This window comes from Hemibagrus wyckioides, linkage group LG05 (assembly GCF_019097595.1).
Source record: "Hemibagrus wyckioides isolate EC202008001 linkage group LG05, SWU_Hwy_1.0, whole genome shotgun sequence".
Classification (NCBI taxonomy): domain Eukaryota; kingdom Metazoa; phylum Chordata; class Actinopteri; order Siluriformes; family Bagridae; genus Hemibagrus; species Hemibagrus wyckioides.
The window spans coordinates 4,871,111-4,894,258 of record NC_080714.1 but is presented as its reverse complement, the minus strand read 5'-3'; the positions used below and the strand labels follow the sequence as shown (position 1 = coordinate 4,894,258).

The 23,148-nt window shown below is 43.3% G+C and overlaps 1 protein-coding gene across 2 annotated transcripts in view; it reads right to left on the bottom strand.

Annotated features, from left to right (window-relative positions):
- The window catches only part of gpat2 (glycerol-3-phosphate acyltransferase 2, mitochondrial), a 194,186-nt gene that overhangs the window by 7,587 nt on the left and 163,451 nt on the right, over window positions 1–23,148 (bottom strand). For both annotated transcript variants that reach the window (XM_058389527.1, XM_058389529.1), the window contains 10 exons: window positions 19,902–20,001; window positions 14,171–14,359; window positions 11,816–11,914; window positions 9,254–9,336; window positions 7,905–8,023; window positions 5,605–5,675; window positions 5,025–5,289; window positions 3,758–3,897; window positions 2,667–2,744; window positions 1,739–1,864 (listed from right to left, as the gene is read on the bottom strand). In XM_058389527.1, coding sequence (XP_058245510.1) covers window positions 1,739–1,864; window positions 2,667–2,744; window positions 3,758–3,897; window positions 5,025–5,289; window positions 5,605–5,675; window positions 7,905–8,023; window positions 9,254–9,336; window positions 11,816–11,914; window positions 14,171–14,359; window positions 19,902–20,001 — 1,270 coding nt within the window. The remainder of the gene's footprint in view (window positions 1–1,738; window positions 1,865–2,666; window positions 2,745–3,757; window positions 3,898–5,024; window positions 5,290–5,604; window positions 5,676–7,904; window positions 8,024–9,253; window positions 9,337–11,815; window positions 11,915–14,170; window positions 14,360–19,901; window positions 20,002–23,148) is intronic.

Below are 23,148 nucleotides of genomic sequence, written 5' to 3'. Positions count from 1 at the left end.
GGATTTGAGCTAGGATATGAGCTGGGATATTAGTTAAGATGTGAGCTGGGATATGAGCTGGGATGTGAGCTGGGATGTGAGCTGGGATATGAGCTGGGATGTGAGCTGGGATGTGAGCTGGGATATGAGCTGGGATGTGAGCTGGGATATGAGCTGGGATATGAGCTGGGATGTGAGCTGGGATGTGAGCTGGGATATGAGCTGGGATGTGAGCTGGGATGTGAGCTGGGATATGAGCTGGGATGTGAGCTGGGATGTGAGCTGGGATATGAGCTAGAATATGAGCTGGGATTTGAGCTGGGATGTGAACTGGGATATGAGCTGGGATGTGAGCTGGGATATGAGCTAGGATATGAGCTGGGATATGAGCTAGAATATGAGCTGGGATTTGAGCTGGGATATGAGCTGGGATGTGAGCTGGGATGTGAGCTGGGATATTAGTTAGGATGTGAGCTGGGATATGAGCTAGAATATGAGCTGGGATTTGAGCTAGGATATGAGCTGGGATGTGAGCTGGGATTTGAGCTAGAATATGAGCTGGGATTTGAGCTGGGATGTGAGCTGGGATATGAGCTGGGATGTGAGCTGGGATATGAGCTAGAATATGAGCTGGGATTTGAGCTAGGATATGAGCTGGGATATTAGTTAAGATGTGAGCTGGGATGTGAGCTGGGATATGAGCTGGGATGTGAGCTGGGATGTGAGCTGGGATATGAGCTGGGATATGAGCTAGAATATGAGCTGGGATTTGAGCTGGGATTTGAGCTAGGATATGAGCTGGGATGTGAGCTGGGATATGAGCTAGGACATGAGCTGGGATATGAGCTAGAATATGAGCTGGGATTTGAGCTAGGATATGAGCTGGGATATGAGCTGGGATGTGAGCTGGGATGTGAGCTGGGATATGAGCTGGGATTTGAGCTAGGATATGAGCTGGGATGTGAGCTGGGATATGAGCTAGGACATGAGCTGGGATATGAGCTGGGATATGAGCTGGGATTTGAGCTAGGATATGAGCTGGGATATGAGCTGGGATGTGAGCTGGGATGTGAGCTGGGATATGAGCTGGGATTTGAGCTAGGATATGAGCTGGGATATGAGCTGGGATGTGAGCTGGGATGTGAGCTGGGATTTGAGCTAGGATATGAGCTGGGATGTGAGCTGGGATATGAGCTGGGATTTGAGCTAGGATATGAGCTGGGATGTGAGCTGGGATATGAGCTAGAATATGAGCTGGGATTTGAGCTAGGATATGAGCTGGGATGTGAGCTGGGATATGAGCTGGGATATGAGCTGGGATATGAGCTGGGATATTAGTTAGGATGTGAGCTGGGATATGAGGCACTGCTGCGAGTCTAAATGAGGTCTTTTTCATTTTAATGCCTGTTTGATGGAAAGCAAGCAGAATGAGTGTACAAGTTAATTTTTCTATCATGAATTAAATGATTGATTCCAGTGGGGACCAATCACAGCAGGTTTCTTTGGTAGAAATATGTGTTTAATAAGGAGCTCAGTAAGGTAGTGTTAAAAAAATGATCCTTTTATTTGTATCCTGATAATAAACGTGTTGTTGCTCCTGTGAGCTTCATGGTTTTATGCTTCAAGCTCGTGCCTATAAAGTTATCCTCCAACAGATGGCCTGTGATCCTTTCTAAAAATCATCTAACTTAGCTGTTCAGTCTGAATAATGTGTGCCTTATCAGTTACTTCCCTTGTGTGTGTGTGTGTGTGTGTATACCTTGTATGAGCGTGTGTCCTGTTCTTCACACTCTGAATCACTGCTGAGTTCAGGGTCATCTGAAGCAGTCCATGAAAAAACACCTTGCCTTTTCCAGAAGTCACACACAGGAGCATCCCGCTGTACCTGCACACAAACACACACACACAAACACACACACAGTGCAACTCTACTGAAACACATTGAGGTTCACATTAATCTTCTCCTGTGTTACATCCCTAAACGCTTCAGTAGTTTTATTCCATCAGTAAAAACCAAACTGCATAAAAATCAGAGTGTAATAAGTTTGTAAGTGGAATTCTCCTCACACACACACACACACACACACACACACACTGAATGCTGCTGCACTGTGGACTTATCTGCAGTCCAAGCACTTCATAAGCCAATATGGACTCTCTTCTTCTTTTTTTTTCACTGGGTGTCTCCTGCTCTGTTCCAGCCTCAGCAGTGTTTTCTCTCCCAGACTCACACCATCTGTTCACATTATACACCATCTCTAACTTTTACTCTCCAGCACACACACACACGATGATCGATATAAACACTAGTGATGCACATGAGCCACAAAGTTCCATCACAAGGCTTGTTGCAGGGACACACACTCGCATCATTTCATTTACATTTCTGTCATTTAACTTATCTAGAGCAACTGACATTTTTATCTCTTTTTATACAACTGAGCAATTGAGGGTCAAGGGCCTTGGTCAGGGGATTCGAACTCACAACCTTCCCATCAGTAGCCCCATGCCTAGTCCACTGACTTACTCACTAAAGTACAACATCCCCATTATCCTTCAGGCTCGAAGTGGAGATAATGCAGAGTGAACAAATAGGGAAGAAGAGATTGCTTCAGCTGTATTTAATCAAAGACGTGAGAGAGTGAGAGAGAGAGATAGAGAGAGAGAGCATGAGCGAGCAACCTCACCTCTTCCATGATGAGAATCCCACAGCGTATCATGCTGTCCACTGCATCCAGAGCAAAACTGTGTGCTGTTTGACATGGCTGAGAGACAGAGAGAGAGAGAGAGAGAGAGAGAGAGGCAGACAGACAGACAGAGTTGGACAGGTCGAAAGAGAGGCAGAGAGACAAAGACAGTCAGGGACAGAAATTAGAAACGGAGAGAGACAAAGAAAGCAAGAGAGAGATTGAAAGACACAGACAGACAGATACATATACAATCAAAGACAGCCAGAGAGAGCGCGAAAGAGAGAGAAATACAGACAGGGAGAGATATGGAGAGAGAGAGAGAGAGAGAGAGAGAGAGAGACAGAGAGAGAGAGAGAGAGAGAGAGAGAGAGACAGAGACATGTACACACACAGGCAGGAAGAGAAAGAAAGAAACAGAGAGAGAGAGAGCGAGAGAGAGAGACAGAGAGAGAGAGAGAGAGAGAGATTTAACAGTAAAAATAATTAGTTGTGTACTTGTGTGTGGAGTGGTTTGTTCTTGTTGACATTTCCTGCAGATGTTGATTTGTTGGCTGTAATTACAACACACTGTTCTCGAGTGAACAACTCTTCAGAGTAGATGTACAGCTCCAGTTCCAGCTCCTCACTGCAGCTCATCTGTTTCTATACGCAGCGTGTCGCCCTCGGTCTAACCCGTCCATCACCGCACCGCCGTTCGCCGAGCACAGAGTACTGAAGCGCGAAATCTTCAGCAACAATTACAGCAACTATCTGCCACTTCTCTAAGAACAAGGACTGCTTTTTAATGAATAACTTTAAAAATGAATAGCAAGAGATATAAGAGGTTCAAAAGTCACGCATTAAGCACACAGAGGCTTGAGAGGACCGGCTATGGAAAAGCAGTACCTGATGGTCAGTGTCCCTGAGAGTGATGTTTCGTGGGAGGCAGCAACTAATTTTATCTGTGGCAGTGTCAGTATGTTTTGCGGGAAATAAAGCACTCTGTAAGAAATCTTTTCATCCCTGTATATTTAAGATCATTACATAAACGAGTTATGTGGAATTGCATGACGGGTGCCAATACTTCTGGAGCTAATGGTCTGACTCACTGGTATATACCCAGCTGGCAGTAGGTGTGTAAGCTGTAGGCTTTTTTCAGTCAGCTCCTCTTGACCAAGTGCAACATCAAACTCCATCTCTCCTCCTCCACATCCTGCCACCTCACACAGCAAGGCAGAGACAGCACAGGCTGCGTACACACACACACACACACACACACAATCTAACTCTATATGATGTTTAACCTGAGCTACAAGCCACACATAATTTAGCCTTTAAAGTTAAAGTGTAAATGATACACACACACACAGCTCTGTTTATTACTACTTAGAAATGATCAAACTGTACATCCCTCAGTCTCAGTACAGGAGGTGTGGCCTCTGTGGCAGCCTCAGTGAAGGAGGTGTGGCCTCTGTCAGTCTCAGTGAAGGAGGTGTGGCCTCTGTATCAGTTCCACAAAAAGGTGTGGCCGCCAGGGGGTGGGGGTAATTTCCATAAAAGAGGCGTGTCCCTCTGTGTCTCAGTCTCAGTGAAGGTGTAGTCTGTGTGTCGGTCTCAGTGAAGGAGGTTTGGCCTCTGTCAGTCTCAGTAAAGGAGGTGTGGCCTCCATGTCAGTTTCATAAAAGAGGTGTGGCCCCTGTGTCAGTCACAGTGAAAGAGGTGTGGCCCCTTTGTTAGTTCCATAAAAGAGGTGTGGCCTGTGTCAGTCTCAGTGAAGGAAGTGTGGCCTCTGTGTCAGTCTCAGTGAAGAAGGTGTGGCCTCTGTGTCAGTCTCAGTGAAGAAGGTGTGGCCTCTGTGTCAGTCTCAGTGAAGAAGGTGTGGCTTCTGTGTCAGTCTCAGTGAAGAAGGTGTAGCCTGTGTTAGATCCATAAAGAAGGTATGGCTTCTGTGTCAGTTGTATAAAGGAGGCGTGGTCTCTGTATCAGTCTCAGTGAAGAAGGTTTGGCCTCTGTGTCAGTGAAGGAGGTGTGGCCTCTGTGTCAGTTCCATAAAGGAGGTGTGGCTTCTGTGTCAGTCTCAGTAAAGGAGGTGTGGTTTCTGTGCCAGTCTCAGTGAAAGAGGTGTGGCCTCTGTGTCAGTCTCAGTAAAGGAAGTGTGGCCTCTGTGCCAGTCTCAATGAAGGAGGTGTGGCCTCTGTGGCACTCTCAGTGAAGGAGGTGTGGTCTCTGTGTCAGTCTCAGTGAAGGAGATGCAGCCTATAAGTCAGTTAGTCTTGGGTTTAGGAGGCAAATCTCTCTCTCTCTCACTCTCACACACACACACACACACACACACACCCTGTTGTGTATTTTTTTCAGTATGTTTATAAAGCGGACCTCCCACAGCCTCGGTGATGAAGACGTGTGTGAGAAGCTGGCTGTGCCTGCCGAGGGTGAGCAGCGTGTGTGGGTCGGGCCGAGCGGTCACCAGCGGCTCTCCTGACGGGGGCGCTGCAGCCATCAGCAGGTGGGGACGCAGCACAGAGAGAGCGTGAAACACCACACTGAGCACAGAGCCTCCAAATCCAACATCACAGTGCCTGAACAACACCTCCTCCAACAGCCAACACAAATCTCTACACAACACAGATACACGCACTCCCTGACACACACACACACACACACACAAATACAGGGGGAGAGAGTAACAAATAGAGTAAAAACATGACACCACAGAGAGAAATATATTTTATCTTCACCTCTTATTATAAATCGCTACATTTATTATCTCTTAAATCCCATGTGTCGTGTGTGTGTGTGTGTGTGTGTGTGTGTGTGTGTTCCGGGCTTTAACCAGATCAATAAATACACTGTTTAAGAAGCACCACAATGAGGCATGTGCAGCATGATGGAAAGAGACGGAGCTCCATAAAGCCGAGTCAGTGTGATGTAAATCTGTTCAGCTGTGATTCCTCACCCCGCGGTGTTTATGGAGGAGCAAACAGGACACGATGCTGGTAGACATCACAGCCATGCTGCTGGTTACCGCTGAGAAGCAAATTAACAACAACACACACAAACAATACATCTATCAGACCCTCTTATTAGCATTCAAATAAAGTCCATGCAGTACAGTGAAAAATGAAAAGTGTGTGTGTGGTTTATTTCCCCTCAGAGCTTCTCACAAACTCGCTGAGTGAAGCCACTAAACAACCTCCACAGCTTCGGAATAATTACATCTAATATCCACATGATTACAGACTGACATGAGGAACAGACATGTCAGAGAAATCTCTGGGAACGGAATAATGAAAATTTAAGAAAAATCCAAGAAATAATGAATGAAAGAAAAAATGTCAGAAAATAAAATAAGCAAATAAATGAACAAAAAAATAGACAGATAGATAGATACAGTATATAAAAGATAAATCAACAATAAGGCAAGAAAGGAAAATAGAATTAGACAGTATATTGGTCAGCAAAACAATGAAACAATAAATAAATAAAGTAAGCAAACAAGTAAATAAATAAAAAAACCTAAATGTTATGTAAAACAATTAAAGAAAAAAAGAAAGAAAGAAAGAAAGAAAGAAAGAAAGAAAGAAAGAAAGAAAAAACACTATCTATCTATCTATCTATCTATCTATCTATCTATCTATCTATAAATAAATAAATAAATAAACTATGAAATATTGTTGTCTTTGAAATGACTGAGAAAGCTGGATGAATTAATCCAACTCTCTGCTCCTCTCTGTTCCTCTCTCTGCTCCTCTCTGCTCCTCTCTGTTCCTCTCTGCTCCTCTCTGTTCTTCTCTCTGCTCCTCTCTGTTCTTCTCTCTGCTCCTCTCTGTTCCTCTCTCTGCTTCTCTCTGCTCCTCTCTGTTCCTCTCTGCTCCTCTCTGTTCCTCTCTCTGCTCCTCTCTGCTCCTCTCTGTTCTTCTCTCTGCTCCTCTCTGTTCCTCTCTCTGCTCCTCTCTGCTCCTCTCTGTTCTTCTCTCTGCTCCCCTCTCTGTTCCTCTCTCTGCTCCTCTCTGTTCTTCTCTCTGCTCCTCTCTGTTCTTCTCTCTGCTCCTCTCTGTTCTTCTCTCTGCTCCTCTCTGTTCCTCTCTCTGCTCCTCTCTGTTCTTCTCTCTGCTCCTCTCTGTTCTTCTCTCTGCTCCCCTCTCTGTTCCTCTCTCTGCTCCTCTCTGTTCTTCTCTCTGCTCCTCTCTGTTCTTCTCTCTGCTCCTCTCTGTTCCTCTCTCTGCTCCTCTCTGTTCTTCTCTCTGCTCCTCTCTGTTCTTCTCTCTGCTCCTCTCTGTTCCTCTCTCTGCTCCTCTCTGTTCTTCTCTCTGCTCCTCTCTGTTCTTCTCTCTGCTCCCCTCTCTGTTCCTCTCTCTGCTCCTCTCTGTTCCTCTCTCTGCTCCTCTCTGTTCCTCTCTCTGCTCCTCTCTGTTCCTCTCTCTGCTCCTCTCTGTTCTTCTCTCTGCTCCTCTCTGTTCTTCTCTCTGCTCCTCTCTGTTCCTCTCTCTGCTCCTCTCTGTTCTTCTCTCTGCTCCTCTCTGTTCTTCTCTCTGCTCCTCTCTCATGACTGCTGTTGGATCTCAGCGTGGAGCTCGGAAACTTCAGTGGGAGAATTTTTAGAATTTACCCCAAAAAGAGTCCATGCCTGGTTTGTAGCATCACACTGTGAGGTGCGGAAATCAAGGGCCAAAACCCCACCGACTTGAAAGTGTGTGTGCAGTAGAACCCACAGGCTTATCAACAATTTATCTGAGGAGAGCATGAAAGGTGCGCTCGCACGAAGCAGCTCAACAACACACACTGATATCATGCCTGCAGCAGTCGATCGAGAAAACCAAGAGAAATCGAAGAGACTTTGCTCTGTTTTGGTTTAGATCCAGAAACATAAACTGACAGATGTCACACTCCTCTTTCAGAAATAAAGACCATTTCCCTGAGAATGCTGCAATCTGAATGTAAAGGTTTCTTCTGGTTTCTGGGGTTATATGAGGTTACACACCTTAATCAGCTACTTTATTCATCAATGTTAGTTCTTCACAAGTATAAGAAACAAATGTGTGTGTGTAAGAAAGAGGGAGGGAGGGAGGGAGGGAGGGAGAAAGAAAGAAAGAAAGAAAGAAAGAAAGAAAGAAAGAAAGAAAGAAAGAAAGAAAGAGGAGTAAAGGACGGAGAGAGGGACAGAGGAAGAATGAAAAGAAAGAGGGAGGGAGAGAGAGAGAAAGAAAGTAAGTTGATGTGTATATATATATATGTGTGTGTGTGTGTGAGACTCACAGTGTATCAGGTGCAGTGTTAAAGCGATGCTCAGCTGCCTCTCACTGTGGGACAGCTCAGGTAGAAAAGTAGGGGGGAGGAGCCAGGAAACATCCTTTTGCCCAAATATGGTGTTCCTCCTGTGGGACACCAGGGAAATATATACTCATATTCACACACTCGCGCACACACACATACTCATATATACATACACACACACACACACACTCAAATATACACACACACATTCACATACATATGCACATACTCACATATGCACCTCCACACACCTCCACACACACACTCACATACACACCTCCACACACACACTCACATACACACCTCCACACACAAACTCACATACACACCTCCACACACAAACTCACATACACACCTCCATACACAAACACATACATACACTCACATACACACACACTCACTCACATACGCACCTCCACACACACACACACACACACACTCAAATATACACACACACATTCACATACATATGCACATACTCACATATGCACCTCCACACACACACTCACATACACACCTCCACACACAAACTCACATACACACCTCCATACACAAACACATACATACACTCACATACACACACACTCACTCACATACGCACCTCCACACACTCTCTCACTCACACACACACACAGCTGCAGGGTCTGTGAGGTGCAGGGACAAAGGTGCTGTAGGGGGACGGTGACCTTTTTCCGTGACATTCCGCCTGAAAGCCGAGTTCTAAAGCTGACTGACAGCCGAAGCTGCGGGAAAAGATCGAGCTTGCAGAAGAGCCACACACATACACACACACCTCATTTCTGCACTCTGTGTGTGTGTGTGAGACAGACAGACAGACAGACAGAGTGAGTGAGTGGAACATGGATGACAGACACAGAGAATGTTGTGGGTGTGAATGGAGCGAATCAGTTTTTAATAGAGTTTTGGTGAGAAACAGAGACGGAGAGAGAAGATAAGGTGAGAGATAAAGAAATGTAGTTGTCAAGGAAGAGAAGGAGGGATGGGACAAAAATGAAGGTATTAAATAAAGGGAATGAAACTAGGAGAGAGAAAGAGAGTGACAGCGAGAGTGAGAAAGAGGGAGAGGGAGAGAGAGAGAGAGGGAGAGTGAGAGAGAGAGGGAGAGAGTGAGAAAGAATAAGAGAGAGAAAGCGAGAGGGAGAGAGAGAGCAAGTGAGAGAGAGAGAAAGCGAGAAAGAGAGGGCGAGAGAGTGTGAGAGAGAGTGTGAGCGAGCAAGAGAGAGAGGTAGAGGGAGTGAGAGAGAGGGAAAGAAGTAATGGAATAGATTGATTGAGAAAGACAAGAGAAATGAGTGAGAGAGAGAGAGAACCTATTGTGAAGGACAGCAGGGAGCAAGAGGTCCTGTAGGGGGCGTCGTCTGTCCACATGACATTTCCCACTGTCACACATCTCCTAGAGAGAGAGAGAGAGAGAGAGAGAGAGATAGAGAGACAGAAAGAGACAGAGAGTGAGACAAAGAGACAGATAGAGAGACTCATTAGGAACACACTTAAGAACTGTATAACAGATTATGGGACACACACACACTTTTCCTTCTAACTTTCACATGTTCTATTTGGTTGAATTTATTTTGGTATTCTCGTCATATCCATATATGGCCACAGGAAGTAAGTGGGCGGGGCTTCGGCACCCTCGCATTCCCTGGTCAGAAAGACCTCAACAAACCTACAGCAAAACAATGAGCTATAAACAGCTGAAACCATGATGTTGTGAAGAGTATTGGCAAGACATCATGGTCCTCACAGGAGCGCACACACACGCGAACACACACACACACACGCACACACACGCACACACACACGCACACGCACACACCTCCTGTAACCAGAAATGCTCTCAACAACACGGCTCTACGCTCGATATGATTCAAACACACTAAACAAGTTAAAAGCCTAAAGCTCCACCGCATCATTCTCTATATGTAGACGTGCAAGCGAGAGGTAAATCCCATCGCTATCACCGTCAGTGGGACTGTGGGTAACCCTTGTGGGTAAACCTCCCAAATGCAGGTCATTCAGGACAGATTCCTCCATTAAATCCTGAACTGGACTTTAGTCATATATAAACCATTGTAAGTCCAGTGTGTCAGAAAGGATTACCCCACACACTGTATAGAGTGGATGTGGATGTGTTCAGAGCGTGAAACAAAGCGCCCAATCAAATCAATGACTACAGCCTAATAAGTGAGGCAGAAAATGAGCAATAAACAGACACAATCCCAGAGGAGGACGAGTCTTTAAAGCCGGCGCACTTTATTGCTTATATACAGTAAGTGGATGTGCTGCGTACACACGCCTCCAGCCACATTATATCACAAATAATTAGCTCTCTTTGTCATTTCTTCATTGTTTTTTTGCCCTCATGGTATTTGCATGGTGCGCTCAAAACACTGTATGGGGCATCCAAGGACTTTCATGAAGGTGATTAAAAAAAAAAAAAAAAAAAATAGTGCTACAGTCTGACCATCACACAAACTGTTGCTACACTCAAAACACACGTGCTAGTGCATCAGGAATAGCACTTTACCTTCACTGGAACTAAAGGGTACAAGCATGTTCATGACTACACATCATGACTATACACTGATCAGGCATAACATTATGAGCACTGAGAGGTGAAGTGAATGATGCTGATGATCTCCTCATCATGGCACCTGTTAGTGGGTGGGATATATTAGGCAGCAACTGAACATTTTGTCCTCAAAGTTGATGTTAGAAGCAGGAAAAATGGACAAGTGTAACGATTTGAGCGAGTTTGACGAAGGGCCAAATTGTGATGGCTAGACCACTGGATCAGAGCATCTCCAAAACTGCAGCTCTTGTGGGGTGTTCCTGGACTGCAGTGGTCAGTATCTATCAAAAGTGATCCAAGGAAGGAACAGTGGTGAACCGGTGACAGGGTCATGAGCGGTCAAGGCTCATTGATGCACGTGGGGAGAGAAGGCTGGCCCGTGTGATCCGATCCAACAGACGAGCTACTGTTGATTAACATGCTGAAGAAGTTAATGCTGGTTCTGAGAGAAAGGTGTCAGAATGCACAATATTAGGCAGATGGTAATAATGTTATGCTTGATTGGTGTATATAGATGCCTGGACTGCATAGCTCCAGTGATATATGTATATATATCCTGTGAAGAAATATATATATATATATATATATTCATTTTAGTGTTTTTTTTATTTCTATCTATTAATGTTTAGGCTTTTTCCTTGATGTTACTCCTCAACTTGAATTTCCTCTCTGGAGGATTGTTAAAGGTTTCTCTCTCTCTGCCTTTCTCTCTTTCTCTTTTAAGACAAATCCCCACAGCCACACTCCCAAATCTAGTGGAAAGGCTTCCCAGAAGAGTGGAGCTTATTATAACAGCAAAGGATGAACCGACTCCATATTAATGCCCATGGGCTTGAAATGAGATGTTTACAGAGCACATAAGAGCATGATGGCATGTTTGCCTCACACCTCTGGGGTTGGGGGTGCGATTTCCAGCTCTGCCGTGTGTGTACGTGTGTGTGTGTGTGTGGAGCTTATAGTTTTTCAACACACATCATCATGGCTTCCGTAGCAGATTCTGTGTGATGGTCAGTCACGTATATTTTTATATTATATATATTATTTATTCTTAATCATTAAGACATGACATGGTTAGGGTACTGAGTGTATAAATAAAAGAGGGAGAGAGAGAATAAGAGAATAAGAGAGAGAGCGAGAGAAAGAAGAAAAACTTTTTATCCCAGCGGTCTCCTGCACACTTCACACCTGAAGCCAACAGTTTGCATGTGAAAGAACATACACATATGTGCCTGTGTGAGTGTGTAAGAGTGCATGTGTGAGAGTGTGTGTGTGTGTGTGTGTGTTTCTGTGTGAGTCATACCTTCAGAGAGAAAGCCTGAGCGAAATGGATCCTCACACCTCCTCTTTCATCAGCACTCAGAAGGGAAAGCATAAACCGCAGGACAGACAGCATGCCAGGCTGTGTGCGCGCACACACACACGCGCACACACACACACACACACGCACGCACACACACACACACACACGCACGCACACACACACACACGCACGGCAGATTACTCAGTCTGAGCTCAGAGAAAACAATTCTTCACAAGGCTCTAATGGTGAGCAGCCATTAGTAGAGAAATTAGTGAGTGTAATCATCATAATAACTGACATCGACTGTATTAGCCAGGAACATTAGGACAGTTTGAGACACACACACACACTCAAAATGAAAAATAAGCACCGCCAGAACAGTCATTTCCCAAAACCAGACAGAATTGTACATTACAGTCCTGAACGCTGTTTATTTAAGAACTAATTACTATATTCTCTGAACTATAAAGAGCTTCGGAGTCGAGAGGTCGCAGTCGCTCGCCCCCTATTCATCTTCTATGAGAGGCTGTGGGCAGGAAAAGCCGAGCGAGCTCGACCCCGACGAACACGGAGACCGTTTTAAAAGTTCTCATAGTTTGAGGTGGTGAGGTCAGGTCACGTATTTTTCCACTTTTTCCAACCTGCTCTGCAAACTTTGGCTACTAAACTTAATTGAAAATAAACACAAAATTAGTGTATGATGTGGCTGATGGTTACTTTAATTCAATTCAATTTTATTTGTATAGAGCTTTTAACAATGGATATTGCCTCAAAGCAGCGTTACAGAACAGAAATATAGTACAAAAGCTAACGATTAATATTAGACTTATATTTAGATTTATTTGTATTAATCCCTAGTGAGCAAGCCTGAGGTGACTGTGACGAGGAAAATCTCCCTTAGTTGGTAAGAGGAAGAAATCTCGAGAGGAACCAGACTCAAAAGGGAACCTCATCCTCATTGTGATTACGGATATTATCTTTTCTACAGTCGTATACAGTCAGTTGGAGTTACCAGGAGCTCCTGAGACACTCAAACATCTAAGTTCATATCTCCACCGTGTTGAAGCCTTCAGACGCTCAATGATGGAAATCCAGCATGTGTAGAATGTTATTTTACTGATTAAGAGCTTGTTGTCTTCAAAGTTCCACATGGAGTCTTCGAATGTCCAAAACCTTCATGTAGCAGAACACAGCTGGATCTCTGGATGTCTCGGGATGGGTAGAAAAAGAGAAGCAAGTGGAGAGGAATTAGCGTAGCTTCTCTAATTGTGCCTTTGGTTTTGGATATTCTGCCTGTTTTGCTACTTTGCCTGCCGATCTGAATTGTTTGCTTGTGGATTATTTTTCATTAAACACACCCCGCATATGGATGCGCTAATTCTAACATATTACTGTATCTATAGTAACAACATATCCAATGACTTGTAAGTTAGATGCTCTGTATCAATGGATTTTAAAACAAAGTAATGGAAGGAGTCTCCAGTGTCAGCATTTTGTAGCATTTTCTGTCATGGGAAAATCTTTCAGATGAGACAGGCTTTTCTCGGTGACAAAAATATTGCTGTTAAATATAAAGAACAGTAACTCTGCTTGATGCTGAACTGCATAACACGACTCGTTTTCCAATAACAGCACAATCCCCAGTCATGTCCCAGTCACATGTCAGTGATGGTTCTGTGATTAACTTAAATAGTATCTGCTTTACACCGACGGGCCGAGCTGACACACTGTGCAGGAGACGTAGTGCTTGTTGTGCATTTCCTTTAAATATCGACGTCTCTGTCTGGAAATATGATACTGTTTTAATTACTGGAGCTGCTGTCACCGGCTACAGAAACGTGACCATCCATTATTTGTTTTCATCGATAGTAGATCTGGATAACGACCACTCAGCCGGAACGTCAATTATTATTATACTACTGCTTCGCCTCGGCCCTGCTGGAACGCCGCTTTTAATAAGCTCACGTTTTTTCCCCCCAAGTTTTAATAGATCTGTGTGGCGGATGTGTATCAGGAACAGAGATTTCCTGTTCAGCTTGCGTGCTATGGTTTATTCATGAACTATAAAATGCTGGATAGTAAAGATGCCTATATTGTGGTCTTGTATTGTCTACATGCACTATAAATGAGGATCATTTCTCATTTTTTACCTTATCGTCTGAAGTGTCCTTGGCTGCACGAAATTCACGACTCAAGTAATAGCTATTGGTGTACATCTCTGTATTTTTCATGCAGCACTCTGCATTATTCACACTGGAGTGTCTGTTTGTCTGCTTTAATTTTGAGATCTTTGACAGAGTTTTTTTTCCACCACACAAAACTGAAAAACTGACTAAATAAATGATTCATTTGTACCTGAAGGCATGTGGACTGACATGAAGGAGGGCAGTCATACGAGATACCCACTGGCACCATGCTCACATCCGGCACTATGCCCTCGGCCACAGCCTGACGGACCCGAGCAAGCCACTGTCCTCCACGTCCAGTCTCCTCACAAACGCCCACGCTGAGACTCTCACCCGACTTCAGCAGCTCGCCAACCAGCTACAAACAATAGAAAGAGAAATGAGAAAGTGAGAAAAATAAACAAAACATGGCACAGTGTCGGTTTTATGATGACGATGAGTTTTACGGCAGAAGATCTATTGAACTCCTGTAAAATAGTGACCCTGCTTTTTGAATGCCTCTGTTCTCTATCTTGCCCCTTTTCTGCTGGCAACTGAAAATATATACCAATGACTGGTTACACACAGGTTGCCCTTCAATAGGCAATGAGGTTCCCATTTTAAAAGGCTACTGCTACTTAGTTACTGCCACTATCACCATCTTACTGTATAGCTACTGCCACATATTTACTCTCACTGCCATTTAGTTACTGTTGCTAGGTACTGCAACGTAGTTACTTCCACTGGGTATTGCCACTTATTTACTGCCACTAGGTGCTGCCACTTAGGTTCTACTACTTGGTTACTGCCACTAAGTACTGCCACTTAGATTATTATTATTGCCACTAGTTACCACTTATCTCTAACATCACCTTAATCTGTTCTTACTTTTATCAGAGATAGCTGAGAGTGCAGGATTAGCCTGCATCATTTGTGAAACACTTCCTGCTCCTCCAGCACGAGTGAATCCACTGAAACCAACAACGTTTCCTTCCTTTTACTTGACAGCATTTGTGAATTGATGGCCTCTATTTTCACAATAAAGATTCTAATAAATCAGTCCAGAAGTGTCCCTGTGTCTCACCATGTCCTCAGCAGCACGTGTCCTACAACACAATGTATCCACTTTTACATGACCACTCTCATTAATAACTCAGGGTCATAACATAAAAAGTGGATTAGATCTGGAAATTACTGTGCAAGAGAGGGAGATAATGAAATAGATAACGAGAGGAAGCTGAGAAAGAAGCTAGAGGACAAAGAGATCTTCGGGGTTTTCTTTTCTGAATGCACGAGCACGATTCCAGACTACAAAAAAAAGAAGCAGCTCAAACTTACTTACTGAGTCAAGCCTCACCATCTCGCCGTAATAAAATCGACTGGTGTGTGGGATCTGAGCTACACGAACAGCATTCTGAACGCTTATAGTCATAGTTAAACGGAGGAATATACGTACAGAACACATGCAAAGAGTGAGGGAGAGGAAGGAGGAATAAAGAGATCTCTTGGACGTCTACTTCGCCTGTGCTACCTCTCTAATCGTCTCGGCGGGGATGGTGCTGCAGGAAGTGGAAGTAAGCATCATTTACACAGGGATTCTCTTCGCTGATGTGTTTTTAAATAGCCACATTCAGCATGACTAGATGCCATGTATAATTCTTTTACAATTTATTTTCAGATTTTTCAATTTAAAAGACACCCATGACACACCACTGAACATCTGATGGCTTCGGCTAGTGTTGAATCTGTAATTAATTCAGAAATTATGCTGCTTAATAATTCCTGGTTAAAACAAACCCACTTGACTGTATACAGTTGTATAAAGGACATTATTTAGGACCCACTCCAGATGAGCATGAGGTTCTCTTTTGAGTCCGGTTCCTCTTAAGGGTTCTTCCTCATGAAGTCTCAGAGATTTTTCCTAGCTCATTAGCAATAAATTTATAAACATTTGTTTTCTGATTTTTTTTTTTTTTTTAGAGTTCTGTAAAGCTGCTTTTTCAGACATTGTTAAAAGTGCTATACAAATACCATTGATTCGAATGAACTGAATTTAAAATGAAATGAAATAGCCTTTATTTGTCACATATACATTACAGCACAGTGAAATTCTTTCTTCGCATATCCCATCCTTGAAGGTTGGGGTCAGAGCGCAGGGTCAGCCATGATACAAGGCTGCTCAAGGGCCCAACAGTGGCATCTTGGCAGTGCTGGGGCTTGAACCCCCGATCTTCCGGTCAAAGAAAACCTTTACAAAGTTATCACTAGTCTAAAACGACTATAAGGACTCTAATTGTTTAGCTAGCAGCATCTGTATTTCACATTCTGTAAATGTTATATTTCTAAACGTACCATCAACTGCTCTCAAAACAAATCGATACCGTGTGCTTCTTATGTTATTTTCAGCAACCAGACGCTCACTGCTCGTCAATCTCAAGCAAATATGAAATGCTGAGAAACTTGACTGACGATAAAAACTCTTCTACCACACTGTTCAATCAATAATCACACCCAGGTGACTACTCGCTAGAAATAAACAAATCTAAAAAGTCTAAAATGCACAAGTAGCATTATTAAAAGAGCTGAGCCTGGCTGACCGGGACTTGCTGAACCGTCTCACTTCCCATGGGCATAACTGGATCAAATGACATTATTAGCATAATATAAAATAAGATTTAAAAATTTTGCTCTTTAGAAAAGTTCATCATAGGGATATGAATCATAATGGATTTATACAGACTGGTGAGAAGCTAAAGCAGTACAACCGGTATGATGTCATACCCCATTTCCTCAGGAACGAGGAAAAAAAAAAGAAATAAAGAGGAAGTGATAAAGAGAGAAAGAAATTAATCTCCATATTCAAATCTAGAAAACAAAACAAAAAAAACCCACCCGCAACCAAAAAGTATCATCGGTCTGTTAACACCATCTGGAGCTCGCTCTCTCTCTCTCTCTCTCACACACACACACACAAAGCACAGTGAGTCGTTGCCTAAAGCCACACTTCCTCAATGTCAGTGCCCGCCTCCATCTGTGTTCTGAAGTGTGAATCAATCAGCAACCACAACCGAACACACACATATGTCTTGACCCACTCCTGCTGTTCAGCATTAACTAATTTTCTCACACACACCCACACACACTCAGATTTGCTCATTTTGCAGTTTTCCTCAGTGTTGTGCTTGGCGTTCCAGCTGTTTCCCCCAGATGCTAATCACCGATGTCTGTGTCCGAATCAGACGTTAACTACTGCGTGTTGAATGTGTGAAACAAGTGATGCTTCCACTGACATCAGCGACGACTGGCTTGTTTCCTTTCATTATTTTTTCCGAGACAACACTAAAGTAAAGATACTATTCTTAGTCCTTCTGACATGCTCCCTGTTGTCTGCAACACTCAAAGCACAAAAAGCAAGCTAGTAAACAATTTAAAAGTGTGGGATTTTTCAACGTCCACTGCCTACAGTCTTTTATGCGCATGTGTGATAAATACCAATATTCTTCCGAACCAGAACTTGTTCCACGCCCTCCACTATAAATGAGACCCCTAGAGAGGAGACTCTGTCTGATCTGGGATTCAGGAAGAGGGTTCAGATTAGTTCTTCAGTCTTGCACAGCTTTGTGAGGGCTCATGGGAGTATGCTAATCTTGGCTAGTGAATCTGGAGAAGGTGTTTGATCTTGCAGCTCGGCGTCTGTTGTTGGAGGTAACAGCAGGAGTACGCGGTATGGTATCCAGGTATGATCTGGTGTCTGTGTGAGATGTGTTGGCTTTGCTTGGATGAACTTGTTAAGGGTGTGTCTTGTTTTCATTCCTGTTTGTATTTTTCATGGACAGGATATCAAGACACTGCTGATATCGAAGAGGTGTCCAGTGTGTGGGGGTTATAGAGGTAACATCGCTGCCATTTTTCCCGACTCCACCTGAACCAGACCTCCTGCATGCGCCTGAATGTTTTGATGCTGAGTGTGAAGCGGCTGGGATGAAAATCAGAGGCTTAAAACCATGGTTCTCCTCCAGAAAAGAAGTATGATGCTTCCTTTGAGTAACTGGGAGAGCTTGACCATGGTGGTTTAAGAAGGAGTTGAAGAAACCTAGGGTTTCATGAGTAAGAAGCCTTTTATTTGTCAATATACATTTTCCATGCCAATAGAAAAGACTAGGATGCTTCCCCTTCAGGTCAGGGGAGAGACCTTGCCCCACTTTAAGAATCTTGGGGTCTTAATAAAGTGCCCCAGGAGCAGAGAAGGTTAAGGATCTTAATTAAGGGCCCAACAATGGCAGCTTGGCAGTACTGAGGCTAGAGATCCTGACCTTCCAATCAACAACTCAGAGCCTAAACCATTTGAGCCAACTAATTAGTTAATTAGTTATGAAAAAATAGAGCATAAGATTGACAAATGGATTGGGGCAGCAGCAGAGGAAGCAGAGGCAGAATACTGTTCTGTGGGGGTGAAGAAGGAGCTCAGGGTTCAGACAAAGCTCTGTGTTTACTGATCAACAGTTCTATCCTCATCTACATTCACATGATGCAGGTGGTGACCCAAAAGGTCGCACGTACAGTGAATGGAAACAAGGTTCCTCAGAGAAGCTGCTGGGTGTCCTAGAAAACAACTACTGCTTTTTTGATTAGAGATGAGCCAAGCTGAGGTGGTTTGGGAACTTTATAAGGATACCTCATGGTTGGCTGAAGGTAGAGCATGTGTGACTGTTGGAGGCCCTGGGGAAGACTCAGGACCTGCTGGAGAAAATATACACTATATTGCCAAAAGTTTTGGGACACCCCTCCAAATCATTAAATTCATATATTCTCTGGAGTGACAAATCACGCTTCACTGTTTGGCAAGCCGATGGACGAGTCTGGGTTTGGCGGTTGCCAGAACAGTACTTGCCTGACTGCACTGCGCCAAGTGTAAAGTTTGATGGAGGGGGGATTATGGTGTGGTGGTGTTTTTCAGGGATTGGGCTCTGCCCCCTAGTTCCAGTGAAAGGAACTCTTAATGCTTCAGCATACCAAGACATTTTGGACAATTTCATGCTCCCAACTTTGTGGGAACAGTTTGTGGATGACCCCTTCCTGTTCCAACATGACTGCACACCAGTGCACAAAGCAAGGTCCATAAAGACATGGATAAATGCTTTTGGTGTGGAGCAACTTCACAGAGTCCTGACCTCAACCCGTCAGTACATCTTTGGGATGAATTAGAGCGGAGACTGCGAGCCAGACTTTCTCGTCCAACATCAGTGCCTTACCTTACAAATGCGATTCTGAAGGAATAGTCAAAAATTCCCATAAATACACTCCTAATCCTTGTGGAAAGCCTTCCCAGAAGAGTTGAAGCTGTTATAGCTGCAAAGGGTGAGCCAACTCCATATTACATTCATGTTCATGTAAAGGTAGATGTCCCAAAACGTTTGGCAATAAAGTGTATCTAACAATTGGCTTGGAAATTGCAGTTGGGGATAAAGGAATCTGGGGTGACCTCCTCAGCATGTTGCTAGCACATCCCTGACCAAATGAAAGTAAATATTAATGACCAAGTCGGTCAAAATGGGGGCAGGTTTGACTTTTCTTTAAAGCAATTCTCTTTCATCAATTTATTTTTGAATTGTTGCCTGTATATTTAATTATTAAGTACTGCAGGAGCACGTTAAGGGCATGCCAAACCTTAAACACCAACTTTTTTACAATTCACTGATTCCAAACAACCAGACTTACTCACCTTAGACAAAATGCATCATTTATAGTTTAAGGAAACGACAGGAAGAATTAAAGCTGGTTTTTTTTTACACACCTCTGTTTGGAAAATAAAGTGTTTTTTTTGTATGGCCTTCACCTTCATGGTCACTCAACTGTCAAAACCTCTGCTGCAGCTGAAACGTGATGCTTCGGGTTTCCCGAGCGGAGTGTGTAGGACTTACCGAGGTCATGACGGGTGAGTACAGGCTGTGGGTTTCTGCCTCCTGCTCGGTGGCTGCGTGATCAGGGAGAAAAATGATGCCCAGTTTCTGCAGGATGACCCTGAAAAAAAAAAGCAGACTTACAGCAGTGTGCTGTCACCCAAACTGACACTGGACTTAACAACCGAAGACATGATACAATCCTGCTGTCTGCCAAGACTGTTTCATCTCAAGGGCACAGTGAGAGTTCCTCTCATCCATCATCTACTGACTCTCACACCATCATCGGTTCAGTTTATACAACATTAATCAAATTTATATATTCATCCATCCATCCACCCATCTATCCATTCATCCATCCAAGCATACACCCCCCAATAGAGTGTAGAGATGAATAGATATTCATTCATCCATCATATAGATTTATCTATCTGTTAATATATATATTAAGTATAGTTAGTATATCCATCCACCTTATATATCCATCAATTAATATATTCACTCATTCACATCCATTTTATATATTCCTTCATCCATCCATCCATATCCAACCATCAATTTTATATTCATCAATCAATTCACTGATTCATTCCTATCCATTTTATATTCATTCATTCATTCTCATCCATCCATCTCTAACCATTTTATATTCATCCATCCATCCATTTTATAATACATTATCCTTTCATCCACCTATTCATATATTCATCCATTTTATATTCATCAATCCATCCGTTTTATATTCAATTATCCTTTCATCACTCTATTCATCCATTTTATATTCATTCATCAATTTACTGATTCATTCCCATCCATCCATCCATCCTTCATATCTAACCTTCCATTTTATATTCATCCATCCATCCACTGATCTATTCATCCATCCATCCATTATTTATTCACCCACCGATCCATTTTATATTCACCCATCGATTCATGCATTCCCACCTATTTTATATTCATTCATTCCCATCCATCTAGTTTATTTATTCATTCTTTCCCATCCATCCATCCATCCATCCATCCATCCCATAATTTTGACATATTTCCTTCCACAAATCCATCCCTCTGTCCACCCATTTATCCATTTAACACACATCCAGCTGCATATATCTTTCTGTCCTTTTATTCACCTCTCTTTTATCCACCAATGTGCACCCTGTATAGCTGTCCAATCACGCTGTCCTGTTCATGCGTCTGTTTTAAGCCTGTTTTTACCGTCTGCCTGTCTGTCCATCCACCCATCACCCTGTGCCTCTATTTGTCTACTTATCTGATTTAATCCTGTCTACTAATCACACATCTCCCACTCCATCTGTCCATATATTTACCTCTCTGAAATAATCCTGCTTATTTGTCTGTTTAACAATCTCTCCATCTCTTTGTCTATTGACATGATCCCTTCATCCATTAAGCCAACTCTCTGTGTGGTCACAGACTGAAGATCTCTCTTTTTTCCACTATTTTAGGTCATATATATATATATATATATATATATCTGTAGAGCACGCCGTGTGTGTGTGTGTACACAGCAGGAGCACCACATTAAGCCATGTTTACGCATTACCCTTGAGATTGTGAATATGTTAAGAACTCTCCACAGTACAATCTGAATAAGTGGCTATTAATTAGTCTTATGACCTCGCTAATAAAACATGTTCTTCTTTTCTCCCCACAGCTGGCCTTCATTTACAACCTCAGATACACATGTACGCTTTATGTTTCATCCTCCCTTTATCTCCTTACACACCGGTGCACTATTTAATATGCACAGCAGTGGATGCCGGTGCAGTTCTCCTGCTTGGCTCAATGTGTGAGTTTTAAAAAGCGCTTAACACATCCAAATGAACCACACGTGGCTGCCAAAAACCTGTAAATAATCAACTGTTAGCAACTCCATGGTTTTCAGACGGGCCGAGACTCTGAGGTGATAAAGTTTTCGTTTTTACTCTGAGGAAGAGAATATAAGACTGATATATGGCACAACGCCTAACTTGTTTATTTAGTGTGTAGAATCCACTGTACCGAGACGTTTGGATAAAGGAATCTGAGTACACACAAGGCGTTATTCTCAGGCAGTGTGATTATTACCCATAACGCATTGCGGTTAGCTGACTATCGCACTAATACAGGCTGGGATTGTCTGGATTAGTACAGGCACAAATTTACAGACAAATTAACGGGAAAAAGAACAACAGGAAATGTGTCATTGAGATGATTTACACCGCCATGAGCTGTGTAGCTACAGAGACAGACAGACAGGTGTACAAACAGACAGACAGGTAGATAGACAGCTGTACAGGCAAACAGACAGATAGATAGACAGACAGCTGTACAGACAGATAGACAGATAGGTAGACAGACAGATGTACAGGCAGACAAACAGATCAGTAGCTAGACAGACAGATAAACAGACAGCTGCACAGACATAGAGCCTGTCAAGCTGTGCAGACAGACAGATAGACAGGCAGACAGCTGTACAGACAGATAGACAGACAGAGAGCTGTACAGGCAGGCAGACAGGTAGATAGACAGACAGCTATACAGATAGATCGACAGGCAGCTGTACAGACAGACAGACAGATCAGTAACTGATCTGTACAGCTGACAGACAGTTGCACAGACACAGAGACACACAGATAAAGAGAAAGCTGTGCAGACAGACAGATGTTCAGGTAAATGGGCAATCAGACAGGTGAACAGAGACAGCTAGATGGATGGATGAACAGACAGACATGGGGCAAACAGAATGAAAAACAGAGATATAAATATATAGACAGGTAGACAGACAGGTGGAGGAACAGACAGAAATACGGAGAGGCAGACAGATAGACTTACACAGACATTTTTTTCTTAGCATGGCTAGTCTAGCCACCTATTTATCCATTTCCCCTTCTTACCTTTCTTTCTCCTTCTTCATATATCTGACCTAATCCTGTTTATCTACCATGATCATCTACTGAGCCACCTGTTCATACATTTATCTGAGATAATCTTGTTTCCCTTTTCTGTTTATCTCGCTATCTATCTGTCCATCCTTCATTCCTTCTCTCCAGAAACCCATTCCGTTCCCCAGGTTCCTGACCGATATGGACCCCCCCCCTTACCTTTTATCACAACTTTATCACAACAAAACCCCACAGAGAGAGAGAGAGAGAGAGAGAGAGAAAGAGAAAGGGAGAGACAGAGAGAGAGAGAGGGAGGGTAAGAGAGAGGGAGGAAGAGACAGAAAGAAAGAAAGAGTCAGAGAGAGTGTTAATGTGTGAGT